This window comes from Miniopterus natalensis, chromosome 20 (assembly GCF_054644295.1).
Source record: "Miniopterus natalensis isolate mMinNat1 chromosome 20, mMinNat1.hap1, whole genome shotgun sequence".
Taxonomy (NCBI): domain Eukaryota; kingdom Metazoa; phylum Chordata; class Mammalia; order Chiroptera; family Miniopteridae; genus Miniopterus; species Miniopterus natalensis.
Genome location: NC_142100.1, coordinates 13,686,661 through 13,704,624, shown reverse-complemented (window position 1 = coordinate 13,704,624; position 17,964 = coordinate 13,686,661). Strand labels below are relative to the sequence as shown.

The 17,964-nt window shown below is 55.6% G+C and overlaps 1 protein-coding gene across 1 annotated transcript; it reads right to left on the bottom strand.

Moving 5' to 3' along the window:
• Positions 1–9,165: 9,165 nt before the first annotated feature.
• On the bottom strand, positions 9,166–16,202 carry SUSD2 (sushi domain containing 2). Its single transcript, XM_016204246.2, has 15 exons — positions 16,110–16,202; positions 14,777–14,984; positions 14,448–14,599; positions 13,755–13,922; positions 13,097–13,271; positions 12,768–12,969; positions 12,462–12,547; positions 12,107–12,375; positions 11,889–12,032; positions 11,636–11,794; positions 10,523–10,771; positions 10,141–10,407; positions 9,833–10,009; positions 9,576–9,678; positions 9,166–9,466 (listed from the first exon to the last, which is right to left on the bottom strand). The coding sequence occupies exons 1-15, from the start codon at positions 16,180–16,182 to the stop codon at positions 9,442–9,444; spliced, it is 2,457 nt and encodes an 818-aa protein (XP_016059732.2). The 5' UTR covers positions 16,183–16,202; the 3' UTR covers positions 9,166–9,441.
• Positions 16,203–17,964: the final 1,762 nt, after the last annotated feature.

The following is a 17,964-nucleotide window of genomic DNA, read 5'->3' as shown; positions in this document are numbered from 1 at the left end:
CCACCAGTCCCTCCCAGGGTTGGGAGTAGACTTTCTGAAAGGGCAGGTCTGGTTCAGGGGCCAGGGGTACAGAAAAGGGGGGTTTAGACAGAAGCGGAACAGAGGGGCTTCAGACCTGGGGGTATCCAGAGGCTGGCCCCTAACATCAGGACCCTCCATGGGGTGGCCTCACCCTAGGCAGGCTCCCTGGCCACCATCCCCATGGCTCTAGCATATCCGCTGAACTTCACAGTCAGCAGGGGTGACAGAACTTCTACCCTGAGCCCCAGTCCTTTTGGTTTAATAGAAGTTCCAGGCCCAGCTCTCATGGGCTCAGTGAGTCCCTCCCTGAGCCGTCTGTGTGGGGAGGGCTGGTTCGCTTAGGTCAGTGGGACCAACCCTAAGAGCTGTCTCAAACCCCGTGGGGAGTTTGAGGAGCCTCCGCCGCCCTTTGGCAGGAGCCTGCTTCTGTGCTCCCGGGCCAGACCTGTGCCCTGCCGGGGTCCAGGGACGCTGCCCTGTGCCAGTGAGGCCTGAACCCTGCAGTGCCTTCCAGCATCATTCATAGAGCATGATACTAAGTCCCTGAACGCTGGTGTCCCCCTCCTGACTCACTCTCGGCCATCCCTGGGGGTGTCACCCACCTGGAGGCTAAGTCATCACTTGTGGGCTGATGGGTACCCCAACCAAGGCTCTGGCTTGGGTTTCTGGACATACCCACCCTCCCACCTTCGGAACACATGGGGTCCACAGGTACCTCAAACTCAACACACCAAAGCAGGAGGCCAGTTCTAAGGCAGCAGGGAGCTCTCCGGTGTCTGCCTGTCCCCCTTCCTGCGTTACTCTGTGCTGTCCCTCCATCTGCATAGCCTGGCCCTTGCTCCGTGGCTGCCATCTTGATCCACTCCCCACTCATGGTGATGGTGAGCCTCGGAAAAGCACCTGATCCCGCCACAAGGCAGCATGGAGCCCTCCTTGAGGTCCCTGGAGGAAGCCCACTTCTCTCCCTCCCTGCTCATCCTGCCCTGGGGGACTTGCCCAGCCCTACCCACACCCTGCCTGGGCCACCATCAATGCATTCCCAGCCCAGCCAGGTCATCTTTAAACCCATTAACACGGAGGAAATCAAAACCAAGACTGTGTGGTATCTGCAAAATAACTTTGCCATCAGTATAGATCAGCCCCCTACAGAGTACAGCTAAAGCAGGGATCAGGAAAATTTCTTGCCTTAAATAGTTATTTTGTAGGCACCGAGAACAGCGCTGGGCGTTAGTCCGGTGGAGTCAGACCTGACTTAGGTTCAGCAACCTCGGTTCTTGGGTGCTGGCTAGGAAAGAATTCAGAGCCAAGACCCAAACTGTAAGAGAACATTTATTTGGTAAATCACAGAGGTAGAAAACGTAATTCTTAGAAGAAATGAACTTAGGCAACAAGTTATAGAGGCAAAGGAAAGGCCCTTGAAGCTTGAGAGTGAGGAAGCTAATGCTAATGCTAACATTGTGGTGGGGAGGGGGGGCAAGGCTTGTTCCCAGTAGGGAGAGCACCGGGTCCTCCATTCTAATGGTTTTAAGCATGGAGATCTTAGGGGAGGTCTCAGGGGAAGATTTTTTTTTTTTAATATGTCTTTATTGATTTCAGAGAGAGAAAGGGAAAGTAGGAGAGAGAGATAGAAACATCAATGATGAGTCATTGATTGGCTGCCTCCTGCACGCCCCCTACTGGTGATCGAGCCCACAACCTGGGCATGTGCCCTGACCGGGAATCAAACTGGGATCTCCTGGATCCTAGGTTGATGCTCAACCGCTGAGCCACACCGGCAGGGCTCAGGGGAAGATCTTAATAGAATGACTATTCATCAGTTTTCCAGATGTGTCCTTTCAAGGTTGTGGCTCCACTGATTGATTGGTTACCACCAGGGCAGTGGCCGTCATTCAATGCAGCTGGTCCTGAGGTCAGCTGTGACTGGTTTTGTTGCTTTTCTGGGCCTGGAGCTGAAATAGAACTGAGGCCTAGATGTTATCTCAAGGGAGGAAAGGCCAGGGGGCCCAAACCAGTGATATGCTAGGGGAGGAAAGGCCACCCTGGGGGCGAGGTCCCACCCTACAATTGTCCTTTGCTAGGCATCCAGGGCTTTCCATCCTGGTGACCTTCTGTACCTGGCCCAAGGTCCTTGCTCTGCTTATGTCTGTCTTTACATTAATAATAAGAATCAAAATAAATAAAGCAGCTCACTTAAGTTAGTAAAGGAGAAATCAGAACAATCAGAAAATCAAGAGGAAGGACTCAGTAAAAATTGAAGCAGAAATTGATAAATTGGAAATCAGAAATAACAGGTCTTTGAAAAAAATATATAATAAGCTATTAACCAGCCAATCAGTAAACATGAAGGAAGTGTGACTATACAAAAGACAAAATTAGAATGGCTAAATAAATTCAGAAACGTTGACAAAAGGAATTGCTACATGCTTCTTCATGCATGGCATTGTTGCCAGTGGTGTTGACGGCAAAAGCGCATCAGTTACTATAGGCGAAGTTGGACCTCCTTCCTGAATTCAACGGAGAAAGAGTTCAGAGCCATAAACTCAAATTATAAGTGAAAGTTTGTTTAGAAAGTTACAGAGGTAGAAAGAGGCTAGCCAGCTGGGCCCTGTGGACTCAGGAAACAAATTACAAAAGGAAAAATAGGGCCTCTGAAGTGATTTGAGTGGGTGTGCTCTGGGGGGGGGGGGGGAGAAGGGGGGGGGAGAGAAAGGGAGAGGGGGAGTAGAGGGGGAAACTTTTAAAATATTTAAGTACTTAAATATTTAATATCAAAGACCAAATGTCCATTAGAAAGATGGACAGAGATACTACTCGTTAGACCACAGAAAGCTACAAATGGCTGTTTCAACATATAAAAACATTGCTCAATCTCACTCATGAATAAGCCTTGCCAATTAAAACAACAATGAGATCCCACTGAGGCAAAAGAAAATAACTCCAGGCCCAGAAGGCATCTTCAGCGAGTTCTTCCAAATTCTGATGGAAGAAAAAAACACGTCTTACACAAACTTTTCTGTGGAACCGGAAAGAGAAAGCATTGCCCAACTCTTTTAACGAGACAAACATAATTGTGAGAAGAAAACCCAACAAAGGTTTCATATAGGAACAGGAGAGGGCGCGTTCATTCATGCACAGAGATACAAAACTCCTAAACAAAATATAAGCAAACCAAGTTTGATATACAAAAGAGAGAATGCACTACCACCAATTTGGGTTTATTCTGTGAATGCAAGATTGGCTGAATATTAGAAAATCGGGCACGTTATCACGCTAACAGAATAAAAAAGAAAAAAAAAAAATCATTGACGTCGCAGTAAATGCAGAAAAACACTTGATAAAGTTTCCCGACTCTGACTCAAAATAAAAACTCTCAGGGGAAGACGACTTGACTTTGGGTGGTGGACACACAATACAATATACGGATGATGTATTATGGAATTGTACACCTGAAACCTACAAAATTTTATTAACCGATGTTAACAGCAATGTTGACTCTCAGTTCTTGAGTTTGGCAAATAAAGAATTCAGAGCCAAGAACTACGAGTTTGGCCTTTTTAGCTCCCACATATAAATCAGGTCATACGATATTCGTCTTTCTCTGTGACTTATCTTTCTTAGAATCACGTCCTCAAGGTCTAATCTTGTTTTTGCAGGTGGCAGGATTTCCTTTTTTCTCACGGCTGAGAATAATATTCTATTGTATATAAACCATATCTTCTCTATCCATTCATCATTTAACAGACATTTAAATTATTTCCATTTCTTTTCTTAATATATCTATTTTAGAGAGAGGAAGGGAGAGGAAGAGATAGAAACATCAATGATGGGAGAGTCGTCATTGATCGGCTGCCTCCTGCACTCCCGCAACCCGGGCATGTGCCAGGAATCGAACCATGATCTCCTGGATCCTAGGTCAATGCTCAACCGCTGAGCCATACCCGGCCGGGCTCTTTCCATATCTTAAGTACTATGAATAATGCTGCAATAAACATGGGAGTGCAGACATGCTTTCTTTTTCTTTACATTTATCTTTATTTATTTATTTTTTTTTTAAAAATACGTCTTTATTGATTTCAGAGAGAGGAATGGAGGGGGGGAGAGAGAGAGAGAAACATCAATGATGAGAGTCATTGATCGGCTGCCTCCTGCACGCCCCCTGCTGGGGATGAGCCTGCAGCCCAGGCATGTGCCCTGATCGGGAATCGAATCTCCATCTCCTGGATCCTAGGTCCGTGCTCAACCACTGAGCCACGCCCGGGGGCAGGGCTTTTTTCCTCTTTTTTAATTTAAATGTTTTTATTGATTTCAGAGAGAGGAAGGGAGGGGGAGAGATAGAAAGGTCAGTGATGAGGGAGAGCCATTGACTGGCTGCCTCCTGCACGCCCCCTGCTGGGGAATCGAACTGTGACCTCTTGGTTCATAGGTAGATGCTCAGCCACTGAGCCACGCTGGCCAGGCCAGATATCCTTTCAATATCCTATTTTCATTTCCTTTGGATATACACCCAAAAGTGGGATTGGTGGTGGTGAGAACCGCACCAGGTGTTAGACCAGTGGGGTCAGAGGGAACCTTGGTTCAGCAACCTTCGTACTTGGGTTCCGGCTAGGAAAGGATTCAGAGCCAAGACTCAAACTATAAGAGAACATTTATTTAGAAAATCACAAAAGTAGAAGTAATTTGTAGAAGAAATGGGCTTAGGATAGAAATTATAGAGTCAAAGGAAGGGCCCTTGGGGCTTGGACGTGAGGAAGATCAAGGTGATGCATCTGGGGGGGTGGGGGTGGAGAGGGAGGGGGGGGGAGGGAAAGGTGCAGTCATGCTCCAAAGAGGGAGAGCATGCTGGGTCCTCTGTCCTAAGGGTTTTAAGGGAGAATATTTTAGAGGAGATCCCAAGGAAAGACCTCAATAGATTACTCAGCAGCTTTCCAGGTGTGTCCATTCAGGGTTACAGTCAATGCAGCTGGTCCTGAGGTCATCTCAGGTGTCATTTGTCTGCTTTTGCTGCTTTTCTGGGCCTGGAGCTGAAACACAACTAAGGCCTAGACGTCATCTCTAGGGAGGAAAGGTCAGGGGGTCCAAACTGCATGACCAGCGATAAGCTAGGGGAGGAAAGTTTACCCTGGGGGGGAGGTCCCACCCTATAATTGTCTGTTGCTAGGCACCTGGGGCTTTTCACCGTGGTGACCTTTTATACCTGGCCCATCGTCCTTGCTCTGCTCCTGTCTGTCTAACTGCCTACCACAGCATTGCTGTATTATATGGTAATTCTATTTTTAAATTTTTGAGAAATCTCTATACTGTTTTCCATAGTGGCTGTACTAATTTATATTCTCACATACAACTTACACTAAAGGAAAGTTAAAAATACCACATTTGTATCAGTCTGGGTTCAATCCAAGAAGCAGGACCCCCAACTCTGGGAGCTGGTCAAATATTGTCTTTAGTCTGACCCTGGAGTTTGAGGGAGTCAGGAGGGAAGATGGACCTAAAATGGAAGGAAGGATCCAGAGCTAGAATCCCAAGTGTGGACTGGAGCCCAAGATGGGCTGAAACCCAGGTCTCTTCTTGTTGCCAAGGGCAACAAGATTTCTTGCAGAAGCTGGGACCCTTCATCACACACCTGGCCCAGGAGTCAGGGAAGCTGAGGGTGGATGGGGGTGGTGGGGTGGGGGCAGGTGGAGCAGTTGCGGGCCTGGCGTCTGCCCCTGAGGACCAACTGAGTCAGCAAATGTGCCGAAATGAGTGAGAGCTACAAAAAGGACTGCTGATTCACTTCCACTCCCCAATTTTGCATAGGAATCTCTGTTGTGGCCCATCGAAACCCAAAACACACTGGGGAGGGAAATATGGGAATTTATTCAGCCTAGCCAAGTTGACACAGGTCCCACACCATTTTATCTATCTCACCTACCACCCCCTTGACACACTGCACTGACCACCCCCTCCTCTGTGGGCAGTGAGCCCCATGAGGACAGGGGTAATCCAGGATGGGCACTCGGCTATCCTGGGACTTGCAGTCCCTCTTTGTCAGTGCTCCCCACAGTGTTCAGCCAAAAGGAGGTCACAGAGGGAGGCTAGAGACAGAAGGGGTGCTTCTCCCATTTCAGGCCTGTGGCGGGGCTATTGGTTCCGTGGCTCCTGCTAGGTCCCCATGGGCCTGCGTGGTTCCTACTGTGTGACCTGAGCCTGGCTGCGTAGGACCTTCCTCCCAGGGGTGCTACTGGGATACTGTGGCCGCCTCACCAGCTTCCTTTGACTTCCGAGCTCTCCCATCACCTGCATTTCCAAGTCCCTAGATAAGCGTCTCCCAGACCCTGAGTGATACAAGGGGTAGGCGACTGACCATTTAAAAATTTTTATTGATTTTTAGAGAGGAAAGGAAAAACATCGATTTGTTGTTCCACTTTTTTACTCATCATTGGTTGATTCTTATATGTACCCTGACCGGGGATCGGACCCGCCACCTTGGAGATCAGGACAACACTCTAGCCAAGTGAGCTACCTGGCACAGGCATGGCCATTGGATTTTGATGTCATGATTCCCAGGGGTTCCCCTGAAACCACCTCCCTGAGGTTGGGGTCCCTGCCTTTGATATCGCTAGGGAGTCCATGCTGGGCTCTGGGACCCGGCTCAGACAGAACTCCTGATTCCCTAGGGGCCCCTGGGAAAACCCTGTCAGGTGTTGGGGCTTCCCAGCCTGGCCTGCCCCTGGCACAGAGAACGCCTGATGTCTCGGACCAGGGCCCCAGACAGTGCACCCCTCCTCTTGCTGGGGAGGGGCAAGGACAGCTCTAGGCCTGTCCAAAAGGGACGAGGGTGGGGGAAGGGGAGGCTAAGGGAAGCCATACTTTACCTCTAGAAAGAAGCCTAAATGCCAAGGCCTGATGGGGGAGGAGCCTCAGTTGCCAGCCCCTTCCCACTATTCCTCAGACCCAACTGCGCTTCTCTTCCTGAGCCTTTGCACCAGAATGCCTTCGGACAAGCCACTTCTGCCAATCCCCCTGGTTCCTTGAGGCTTGTTATGGGAGCTGTGAACCCACCCCAAACCTTCTAGGCTCTTGTGTGTCTGTCCCACGCATGTGCAGACTGCTTTGTCCACGAAACTAAGCTTTTACCCACTGACAAGTGGCCAGCTGGGACTGGCTCAGCACAGGGATGCGCTGGAAACAGGTTGGTGGGAGGCCAGCCCTGCCTTACCTTATCTGGAGAGAGGAAAGTACCTGCCCAGTAGCCAAGGGGCTGTCGCTCAGCCCCACTCTGTCCTGAGCTGGAAGCCAGAGGTGGGGCAGCAGTGTCCTGAAAGGGCGGGAAGCATCAGCCTTATTCCCCTCCTTCCGTCTTCTGGGCACTGTCCCTGGGAGTCCCCCAAATCCCTGTCTCGGCTCTGTTCTCCCAAATGTGCCCATTGTGCATACCTGTCTACTTCCAGAAACCCTGCAGACAAGACCTGCCCCTGCCACCCAGCTCCCCACCTCTGCCTGGGACCCTCCCCTAAAGGCGAGGCTGAGAGTGGGGACATCTGGGCTCCAATCTGGTGGTCAGTGCCCGCTGGACGACCTGGGGCGACCTGTGCAATCTGAGACGGGGGGATGACTCACTGTCCTCCCAGCTGAGAGGACAGGGGTGGGCCTTCATGAACCTCAGCTGAGGTTATGACCACAAGCTTGCTGGCCCCAGACACAGGGCTGGGGCTGACTACCTCTCCCCGTGGCTTGGGTCCGGGTGTAGCCGGCACCTTTGCTCCTTGTTCTTACCCTCTGCTTCCCCCACGTGGCCACTCTTGGTGCTGCAGGCCCAGTGAAGAGGGCCTCCACTCATCACCTCCCTCCCAGGGCTCTCCATCCCCCAGGCACACTGCCCTACTTGCCCCACCCCTCAGACTGAGCTGCTGCCTGGCCCAGGGGGCACCAACCTCCAATCCCACGCTCCTCAGTATTTTCTCTAACATGGACAGTGCAAATCCTACCCTGTCTAGGCCCTCCCATGACCCCCATTCAACTCCCTCACTACAAAGGGGAATTTTGTGGCTCCTTTTATCCTCAAGCCAGCTCCTAGCCTGTTTCCATGCCAGCCACCTGGCACTCAGAGGGCAGGGGCTCAAGTGGGCAGCAGTGGCATGAGGCCTGTGCTCCGTACTTAGTTTCTGGACTCTCCTAGGTTGAGTTCCCCGGGGACCCAGAACATGGACCCCAGCCCAGCCGGCGTGGCTCAGCGGTTGAGCATTGACCTAGGATCCAGGAGATCCCAGTTCGGTTCCCAGTCAGGGCACATGCCTGTGTTTCGTGCTCAATCCCCAGTAGGGGGCGTGCAGGAGGCAGCCGATCAATGACTCATCATTGATGTTTCTATCTCTCTCTCTCCCTCTCCCTTCCTCTCGCTGAAATCAATAAAGATATATTTAAAACAAATAAAAAACACAACATGGACCCCAGTCGGAAGACTTGGGCATGCCACTGGCTTCAGGGCAGTGCTGGGGCTGGGTGGGAGGCCCAGGGTCAGGCTAGGTCAGCTTTCTGCAATGTGAAGGGGCAAGTGCTGCCACTAAGAGAAGGCAGGCTGGCTCCGTCCCATCTCCTGGGCATCCAGTGTGGCAACTCAAATACCACGTCCTTCCTCCCCACCCCCACGAGTGGTCACTTCTCAATCCCACTTTTCAGATGGAGAGACAGAGGCTAAGGAGGAACCTGTCCCAGGTAACCTGGCAGTGGATGGAGGACCCAGACACAGATGGCTTTGGACTCCGAAGGGCAACTGTGGAACTCTCTAGAACCAAGCACAGCACAAGCACCAGGACACCAGGAAGGGGGCACCAAAGGTTTGTTTTCTCCTTGTACAGGCAGGGAGGGCTGTTTCAAGTGACATTCCAGAAGTTAGTTACAATCCCGGAGTTCAGAGGATGACTCTTCACTTAGGGGTCCTGTGGCTTCTCCATGCCCTAGACTGGCCCTAGCTGCAGTCTCGGCTGGGCCTGGGGTCTGGGAATCAAGACAGCCGAGTGCTGGAGCTCCAGGTCTCAGTCTATCAGGAATCAGGGGCAAGGGCATCAGACACTGGATCTGAGGTATTGACAATTGAGCATCAGATGCTGGGGTACTGGGGCTGGGGAGACAGGTGTTAGAGTTCAAGGGCATTGAGTCTTGAGTCTGGGGAATTAGAGATGCAAGTACTTGGGAAATAGGGGCTTGGGAACTGCACAGTTAGAAATCAGGATCTGGGTCTGAGGTGACAGAGGAGGACACCAGGCCCCGGGTCCACAGGCATTAAAGGCTCAGTTATCACATGTCTAGGTCCAGGTGCCAGGGATTTGGGGATTGAGGTACTGGGTGCACACTCTTGGGAGTTCGGGCATTCTCTTGGGAGGCTGGTCTTCGGCTCCAGGGTGGCCTGGTGTACTAAATCGCCGGCCAAGAGTGCTCCTCTCAGGGCTGCGAAGTCCAGATGGCCCTGCAACAGAGATGAAGTCTAGAGCAGGCACAGTGGTCCCACTGGCACCCCAGGGGCCCAGGGTCTAGGGGAGCCAAGAAGGGGCAGGACTGCGTGGGTGGGGTCTTACCTGTGGCTCTTCCTGCGTTGTACCAGCACATAGACCACGGCAACCAGAGCCGCCACCCCCAGGCCTCCAAAGATGATGCTCAGCAGCACGGTGTAGCTCCGTCCTGGACAGAGGGTGGGAGGTGAGGGTGGCCCAGAGTGTGGAGTGTGGAGGGCATGGGGACTAGAGTGAGGCATGCAGGAGGGCAAGTGTGTGGGGTGGAGCCAGACTGGGCTCGGTAGCAGGGGGCCTAGGACAAGTGGATCAGGCATCCTCACCTGGCTGGCACGTTGGGGTAGGCCTGGACCAGGTGCCATCAGCCTGGCAGAGGCTGACATGTGCCCCATCCAGGCTGTAGCCATTGTCGCAGTGGAAATAGATAGTGGAGCCCATCAGGTACTTGATGCCTTCCTTCCGTCCATTGGGGGGTGGGGCCAGCCAGCCGCAGGACACCACTGGGGTAGAGACAGGGTGCAGATGACAACCCTGAGCCACTGGCTGCCTCCTGCAGCCAGCCACCAACCTGGGGGGCAGTGTCCCAGTGCAAGGTGCCTACCCCCTCACCCTCACTCCCTGTATCCCTCACCAGGTTTCAGACTCTGCACACGATGCTGGTGCAGCTCGTGGGCCACCCGTGTGGCATTGCCCACACTCAGGCTCCCTGTGGCTGCCACATCGAATCTGCAGAAATGGTTGTCCCCACACAGTTTGGCTTCCTCAGTTGTCTGGCTGGGGCTGACCTCCTCAGGGAAGAGGGGCTGGAAGGTGGGGTCATGCTTGGGCCCGTACAGGAAGTTGTTGACCAGGAACCGAGAGTCATACGTGAGCAGGGAGGAGGCATTCTGCACAGCCCCTGGGGAGACACAGCAGGCCTGGCTGGTGGTAGAGTGTCTGGGGTCTCCTCCTCCCTGCCCTGATCCTGCCCCTGCCATGTCCCTTTCTCCAGCATGGGCCTCATGGTCACTCACAGTCAGCCCCGAACCGGTGTAGCTCTCGGGAACTCGAGGTGGGGGGCAGGATCTGCCCATTGCGCAGGGTGAAGTCGTCTGTGAGGTCGTCATTGAGTGTCCCGAGGAGGCCTCGAGTGTGGGTAAGGAACTTCTCAGGCAGCAGGATGGCTACACTCAGGAAGGGACCTTGGATGCTGACCTCCAGGCCAGCCCCCGATGATAGCATGATTGATACGCTGTCCCCAGCAGCCACTGACAGGAACATGCCTGGGCACAGGTGGAGCTGGGGTTAGGATCACCTCCTGTGGGCACTGTGTGGTGACCCCACAGCCCCAGGATGGGTGGGCCTTCATCCTTGGGCTTCAGGGGAAGGGCAGGGCGTCCCCAGGACCAACCCTGCTGACTGTGACTCCACCACTCCAGGCCTACACCTGTGCTGGGACCCTCCATGCTGATCTTAGGTGCCCAGGCCCTGAAGAGACCACCCCCCCCCCCATGCTGTGACCAGGCATGGGGGTTGCCTGTTGGTCCTGGATCCCTGACTGGGAGGCAGCAGCCTCTGCCCTTTCCAGAGGTCCCTGCATTCTCAGTGCCAATAAGCTCATCCCAGGTCCCCACCCATCCCAACCGGGAGTCATTTCATTCATTCAGTTCTCCGAGGCAGCAGCACCACTGAGGAAAGGGGAAATGGAGAGGGAACTGCTGCTCCTTAACACTCAGGACAGCTCCTTGAAGCATTGCAGCTCCCAACTCCTCTGGGTTCCGGTGAGGACTCATCCCACTGTCCTGGCATCTCAGGGCTCTGACCAGTGTGTGTCTCGGGGCTCCAGGGGTGTGAGGGCTCGAGATCAGAGCAGGTTCTCCAGGCTGGACTTGCTATAGGGGGCCTAGAACCGTGTCTGTCCACAGACAGCCATGGATGGGCATGTCCACTGTGCCGCCTTCCGCAGTGGGGTGCAGCGGAGAGGGGCTGACTGTTGCTCTGCAGCAAACTGAGACACCTCCATTTCCACACCTGTGCCCTGGACACCACCCTTGTTTCAGGCCAGGGCTGTGAGAGGTGTGGAGGCCCAGGTGGAAGGGAAAGGGAGTGAGGGCAGCTCACCGACATTGTCTGGCCGTCCCACTCACCCTTCAGGTCCATCCAGTTCTGCTCAGCAAAGCTGAGCACCTCATGGTTCAGCAGCACCTGCAGGATCCGTGTGCCACTGACCAACCGGACCTCCACCAGGTCAGAGTTGTCTTCCTGGACAGCTACAGCTGTCAGCCCTGTGCCTCGGTCCCGCATGCCTGGGGTGGTGGGTGCAAAATGGGGTCCACTCAGCTCCAGCCTCCCACCCGGGGTGACCCTGAGCCACCCAAAGCCCTCGGGCCCCGGCCTCACCCTCAGGCGTTGTCCTGGGCTCAGCCCGAGCCTGCACCCTCAGGTTGGTCAGCACTGACTCCAGCAGCACGTACTCGCCGCGGCCGTTGAATGTAAAGTTAGCGCCATCAAAGGTGACAAAGTGTGGGTCCCCAAAAGCAGAGGCTGGGGAGAGTGGAGGGTCAGGTGGGCTGCCCTGGCCTGGCCCTGCCCAGGACCCCACTCTGGCTGGCACCCACCTAGGCGAGGGGGCCGGTAGCTACGGCAGTCGCTGGACGGCCGTCGGTTCATGTAGCGGGAGCAATCAGGCGCCCAGAGGCAGCAGTGATAGAAGCTGATGACATCGTAGAGCCAGTGGGAGAGGCCAGGCACTCGGGGCGGTGCGCGGAATGGGGGTGCACCCCAGTCGTGGCCACGGTCAGGGGTGCTGCCACTGGTGGTGTCGGCCGTCAGGAGCTGCGTGCCTTCCGCCGTGTAGCAGCACTGCTGGCCTGAGCCGTACTTGGGGCTGGGGGCATGGACAGGTCAGGCCCCGCATGGGGGATCCCGCCCTCAGGCGCCGCCCCACATCCCCACCGCCACCTGGGCTCTCACCTGGCTTGCACGGAGCGCACGCAGTGCGCAGCCCCTGGGTGGTAGGTGCACACGCTGCCCTGCTCGATGTCACAGCCATAGTCAGTCTGTAAAACAGCAGGTTGCTGTCACCTGTCCCAGTGTCAGGCTCTGCCATTCCCATCTCATCCCCTACAAGGGCGCTCAGACCCCAGCCCCGCCTCCCAGGGGCCTCGATCTGCTTCCCTCGCGTTGTTCTGGGCGGGCACGGCAGTGGCCGTGGTGGGAGCCGCTGGCCCCACTTGCACCCTGGCTTGTTCCTGGGCCCTGACCTGGGTGGGGACTCACATGGAAGCGGCCAGAGTCAGCTCGGGCCTGGGCCAGGGTGCAGGGGCAGTCGGGCAGTTCCTCCAGGAAGTTGGGCAGCTGATCTTCCAGCTCCTCCCAGGCCAGGCACTGAGTGCGGGCCCAGGCCACGGGGTCCGCCTGGAAGTCGTCGCCCAGGTGCCAGGCCAGCGCATGCTCGTTGCTCCAGAGCGCGTGCACGTCCCTGTGAAGACGCATGCGCAGTGAGGGCTGCCTGCCCTGCCTCTGCCCCTGGCTTTCCCGTCAGGTGCGGTGGGCAGGCAGCGGACAACGGGCAGCCTGCCCCTGCCCCTCCTCTGCACCGTCCTTACTTCTCTCCCGCATAGTGTTTGCTGTCGACGATTCTAAGCGCACCCACGTGCCACCTCTGGTAGTTCTGCGGTGCGGGTTTTGGAACGAAGGTGAAGAGGCCCGAGTTGGGGATGTCTGTGGCCAGGGGGTACAGGTATGACCACCGTGCTGTCCACCCCGCTGAGTATGGCTTCCCTGAGGGAGAGAAGGCCCCAGTCAGCCATGCATCCTGTCCAGGGACCCCCAGGCCAGAGGAGGGGTCGGTGCCAGTCTTTGGTGCTCAGAGAAGCCTGCTAGATGGACAGAGTACGGACAGATGAGCCCCATAACAGGACCTTCCCTGCTGCTCCCATAAGGACCCTGGCTAAAGTGACTACCACCTCCTTCCCCTACACTCAGGGTCACTGTCCCTGCTCAAGGCCAGGCCCAGGGCCATGTCAGCGATCCAGGGACTCAGAGAGGAAAGGGAAGCAAGCCTTTTCTGTTTCCAGGACAAGCCTTGTATTCAGAAGCCAAGCATCCACCCACACCCCTGCCAATTCCCCTTCCTTGTCTCTACTTTCCTCACTCCAATCCCCTCTAGGATTTCCCCAGCCTGGGATTCCCTTTCTCTCATCTCTGCAAGCTCATGCTTCTGACCAAGCAGGCCCTGCAGAGGCAGCCTGCAGAGTGCCTCACCTGTCTCCTGGTAGCCCCACAGCTCTATGGTGACGGAGCTTGTGGGCAGAGCTGAGGCGTTCCAGGTTAGGGAGAGGTTACCCCTGGTGCCTGCGGTGCCATAGTATTGCCAGCGGGTCTCGTTCACCAGCTGGCTCTTCTCCGTCTCCGACACTTTGCTGGGGTGCACTAGGCAGGGGGAGGTAAGATGAGGGAAGGCCTGGGGAGGAGGACCCGGGGTCCTAAGAGCTGTGGGGGCCTCCCAAGAAGGGAGTATGTCAGCCCCATTAGAGCGATGGTGTTCTCCAGACCCTCACAGTGGTAGGAAAGGACAGAGGCTGGGAGAATGGGTCCCTATCCCCCATTGCCCAGGCCTCTGGCCTCCACCTGGCTCTCCTCTCCCCTGGCCTGGCCCAGCTGAGTAGGCAGGCACTGGCCCGTCTTGCTGGGGTACCCTTGCAGCCCCCACTCCCTCTGGGGTACCCTGCAGCCCCCACACCTGCCTGGATGCCATGGGGTAGAGAAAGGAGCTTTGGGAATCCAAACCCCTGTGGTTGGGCGGGCCTCTCAAAGGACTGGTTCAGCCAGAGTGGCAGGACCCAGGTGGGAGGGCCAGGTGTGCATAGACTGGCACTGGGGAAAGTCCCCATGGGGTGCCAGGGCCTGGGGAGTGTGCCTTGTGCCCATGGCCTGGGCCAACAAGGTGGGGCTCACCAGCCAACCAGGTGCCTGATCTCGGGAAGGAGAGGCCATTGTCCATGGAGAGGGTGAAGGGGATTCGGCCAGTCTCGTAGAGCAAGGGTGACACACAATGAACACGTCCAAGGGAGTCCACGTGGCCGAGAGTTTGGACGCTCTCCCTAAACCTGTGGAGGGCAGAGGTAGCAGAGGATGGGCCAGGGTGAGCTGACCCTCTCTGAGGCCTGGGCCCCTGACCTCCTTGGGGACCCATTCAACCAGCTCTCCCTGTCCTTGGTTCTCAGAGATCCACCCAGCAAGCTGGGGGATCTGCCCCCAGCATACATGGACCCTCGTGCCCCCACCTGCAGATCACGCTGCTGATAGGGCTGGACCACTTGAGGTGCTGCACCACGAAGTCCTTGCCGCCCATCATGGAGCCTGAGTAGGGTTTGATCTCTAGGCAGAAGTCCCGCAAGTCTGAGCAGCAGTTGCCCAGGCCAAAGCAGGTTGGGTGGCAAGAGCAGAGCCTACCCAGTTCCCCACAGCGGTTGGAGCAGCTCTCCTGGGCATCTGGAAAAGAAGGGCCCTGAGCACCTGTCCCCATCGGATGCTGGACCAGCTGCCCCATGCGCAGGGCCTGTGTCTATTTCCCGGAGCCCATTAGAGAGAAGCATGCCCAGCAGATTGCGGCCGGGGATTGTACTGACCACCACGTGGACACAGTGGAAACCCACAGGGCCTATGGGCCGGGGTAATTCTCAGTACAGATCACCTAGCAGTTCACTGAGTGACTGGCTAAAATGAGGGAGACAAGGAGAAGTGCCTCCAAACATACAGCTTTGTAGGGTCAGAAGGAGCCCCTAGGGTACAAGGGACCCTCAGTCTGCAGCTGATGGCATCCTCAGGTGGACACAGGTGAGGGACAGGCCAGGGACCTGTCTCCACTACTTGGTGGAGGTACTGAGGCTGGGATCACACGTGCCACCTAGCCTTCCCTGACACTCCCTAAAGGGGATCATTCAAGGGCTAGGCCTGGGCCTGAGCCACTCAGTGGCCCCACTTCACCCAGCGCAGGGCCTGGCACTCAACGTGAATAAATATTTATTGACTGAGGATGCAATGGCTCAAGTAGGTGGGGCTGAGTGATGCCAGTGAGTTAAGTGGCAGGAGGGTGGTGGCTCTTCTCTGCTAAGGAGATACGGGCTGGGAGGCCTGTGAACTCCAGCCTTGCCCAGCAGAGTGGGGGATGGGGTGGGAGGGGCAGGCAGGGTCGCGGTTCTTAAGTGTGGTTCTTCTGCTACTTTCTGGGGTTCAGCTCCACCCTCACAAGGACCCACATCCTGCCTCTGGTCATACAGGGGATCAGTGGGACTGGGGGGGGGCTTCTCCATGGGTAAGCACACACTCCATCAGGGCTCTGGGTACAGGCCAAGGGCTCTTCTGAGCCTGCCACCCACCTAGCCACTTCCTTCCCAGGCAGCCAATGCATCCCAGCTCCCAGCAGGTTTAGGGTGGGCACCACCCAGACCCCACCCCCATCCCTGCTGGGTGGCCCTTGACCCTGGAAACCCCCCAGTTTCTTCCCATGGCCCGACAGTTGGTCAGAGGCGGAGTCCAGAGGGGCATTTGACCCGAGCCTGTCTGCAACAGACAGATGGACAGGCAGGGGGACAGAAGGGAAGGGAGGGGACATACCTGCTGCAGGCAAGGGGCCTGGGCCTGGGGCCGTTGCAAGCAGCAGCAGAGCCCAGGGAAGGAGAAGCTTCATTGTGTGTCCTGTGTCTGTAGCTGGCAGCGCAGCAGTGGCAGGGAGGCTCCAAGACTGCAGGCCGGCTTACTTCCAAAGCTTGGCCCCGCCCTTCCCGAGCTTAGCACCAACGCCCCGCCCTGTCCCGCCCCTCCCTTCACTAGGTCCCCTCTCAAAGTCCATAGGTGCCCCTGTGAGCCAGCAGAGCCCAACCTGCCCCGTTAGCACATTCCTGGCCAGCCGGACTGGGACACGGGGAGGGGGCCAAAGCGACAGCTGCCGGACATCTGGCACTAGAGGAGCCAGACGTCCAGAGGCTGCGGCTCTGACAGCTGGATCCCAACCCTGGCCCTACGCTGAGTGGCTCCTGAAAGGGACCGAATTTTGGGGTGGGTAAAGTGGGATTGCACTTGCAATCGCAGGACTCCACTCTCTGGGATCTTCTACCAAAGATGTCTCATGTCTAGTCCTCAGTTTCCCTGTAGGGCGGTGTGTGGGCACTGAAGGAGGACCCCATGGGGGGTGAGGGTAGGTGGGTGGGATTTGTCAGGTCAGATCCAGTTTCACTGTGATTTCCTTTGGAGGGAGGTGGTGAATGGTGAGGGAAGGGCCCAGAGTGGGGAACTAGGACCAGAACCCAGTCTTCTGGAGAGAAGCCACCCAGCCCCACCTGCCCTGGGCTGTCACTCATGGAGTTTGCGTATCTCTTCTGTGTTCCCCCTCCCTTCTGATTGTGTAGGTGAGGAAACTGAGGCCCAGGCAAAAAGGGTGGGGCCAAGGTCACTGGGAGAGGCTGAACTAGGAAGCCCTAGGCTGCTCCTGCAAGCTCCCCAGGCCAGGGTGGGTAGGGAGGATCCAGGCCTGGAACTCACTTGGGCCCTATCACCTGCAGCTGGGTGTTGGGACAGGCAGATAGTCCTCTCCCCAGAAGCATCTTTTCAAAGGGACCCAGCCCTGATCTCACAGGGAGCTGAAATTAGCTTTTGGCAGGAGCTTAGACTATCCAGTTGTGACCTGCTTCAGCGGGGGGGGTGGGGGGGGGTGTCTCGCCAGCCTGTTCCCTGGGCACCACCCCTCTCGGATGGTGGGTGCTGTTGCTCCAGAGAGGTGGCACCAACAAGCATCAGGGAAGCCAGTCTGGGGAGTTGGGAACACAACTCCCAACTTGGTTGCTGGGTGCTTGGGGCACCTCTTGCAGGGATGAGACAGGTTAGTAAGAAGCTAGGAAAACTCCTTGGCAAGTGGAAATGGGGAAACTGAGACAGATAGACCCCCTGACCTTTCATATCACTGGTCATTTGGTTTAGACACCCATGACCTTTCCTCTTTAGAGATAACATCTAGGCATCAGTTATTTCAGTTCCAGGCCCAGAAAAGCAGCAAAACTAGGTGGGTGATGCCAGGACCAGTTGCAGTTATTAATGACCACCTGCCCTGGTGCTGACCAATCAGTAGAGACCGTGACCCTAAAGGGGCACACCTAGAAAGCTGATACATATTCTATTGAAATCTCCCCCTAAACTAGTCTTTAAAAAACTCTCAAAACACCCCTGATCAGTGTGGCTCCGTGGTTAGAGCGTCGGCCCGCTCATGGAAGGGTCTCGGGTTTGATCACCAGCCAAGGGCATATACCTGGGTTGCAGGTTTGATACCTGGCTCTGGTCAGGGTGTGTGAGGGAGGCAACCAATCTATGTGTCTCTCTCACATCGATGTTTCTTGCTCACTCTTTTTCCCTCCCTCCCTCCCTCCCTCCCTCTTTCCCTTCTATTCTCTGATAATCAATGGAAAAAATATCCTCAGGT

Excerpts from the sequence above, each read along its gene's own strand:
- SUSD2 (XM_016204246.2), bottom strand. The coding sequence starts at position 16,182 with ATGAAGCTTCTCCTTCCCTGGGCTCTGCTGCTGCTTGCAACGGCCCCA. Across the intron at positions 12,376-12,461 it reads GTGCGCTCCGTGCAAGCCAG|CCCCAAGTACGGCTCAGGCC; the intron begins GTGAGAGCCCAG and ends CCATGCCCCCAG. Across the intron at positions 9,679-9,832 it reads TACCCCAACGTGCCAGCCAG|GACGGAGCTACACCGTGCTG; the intron begins GTGAGGATGCCT and ends CCCTCTGTCCAG.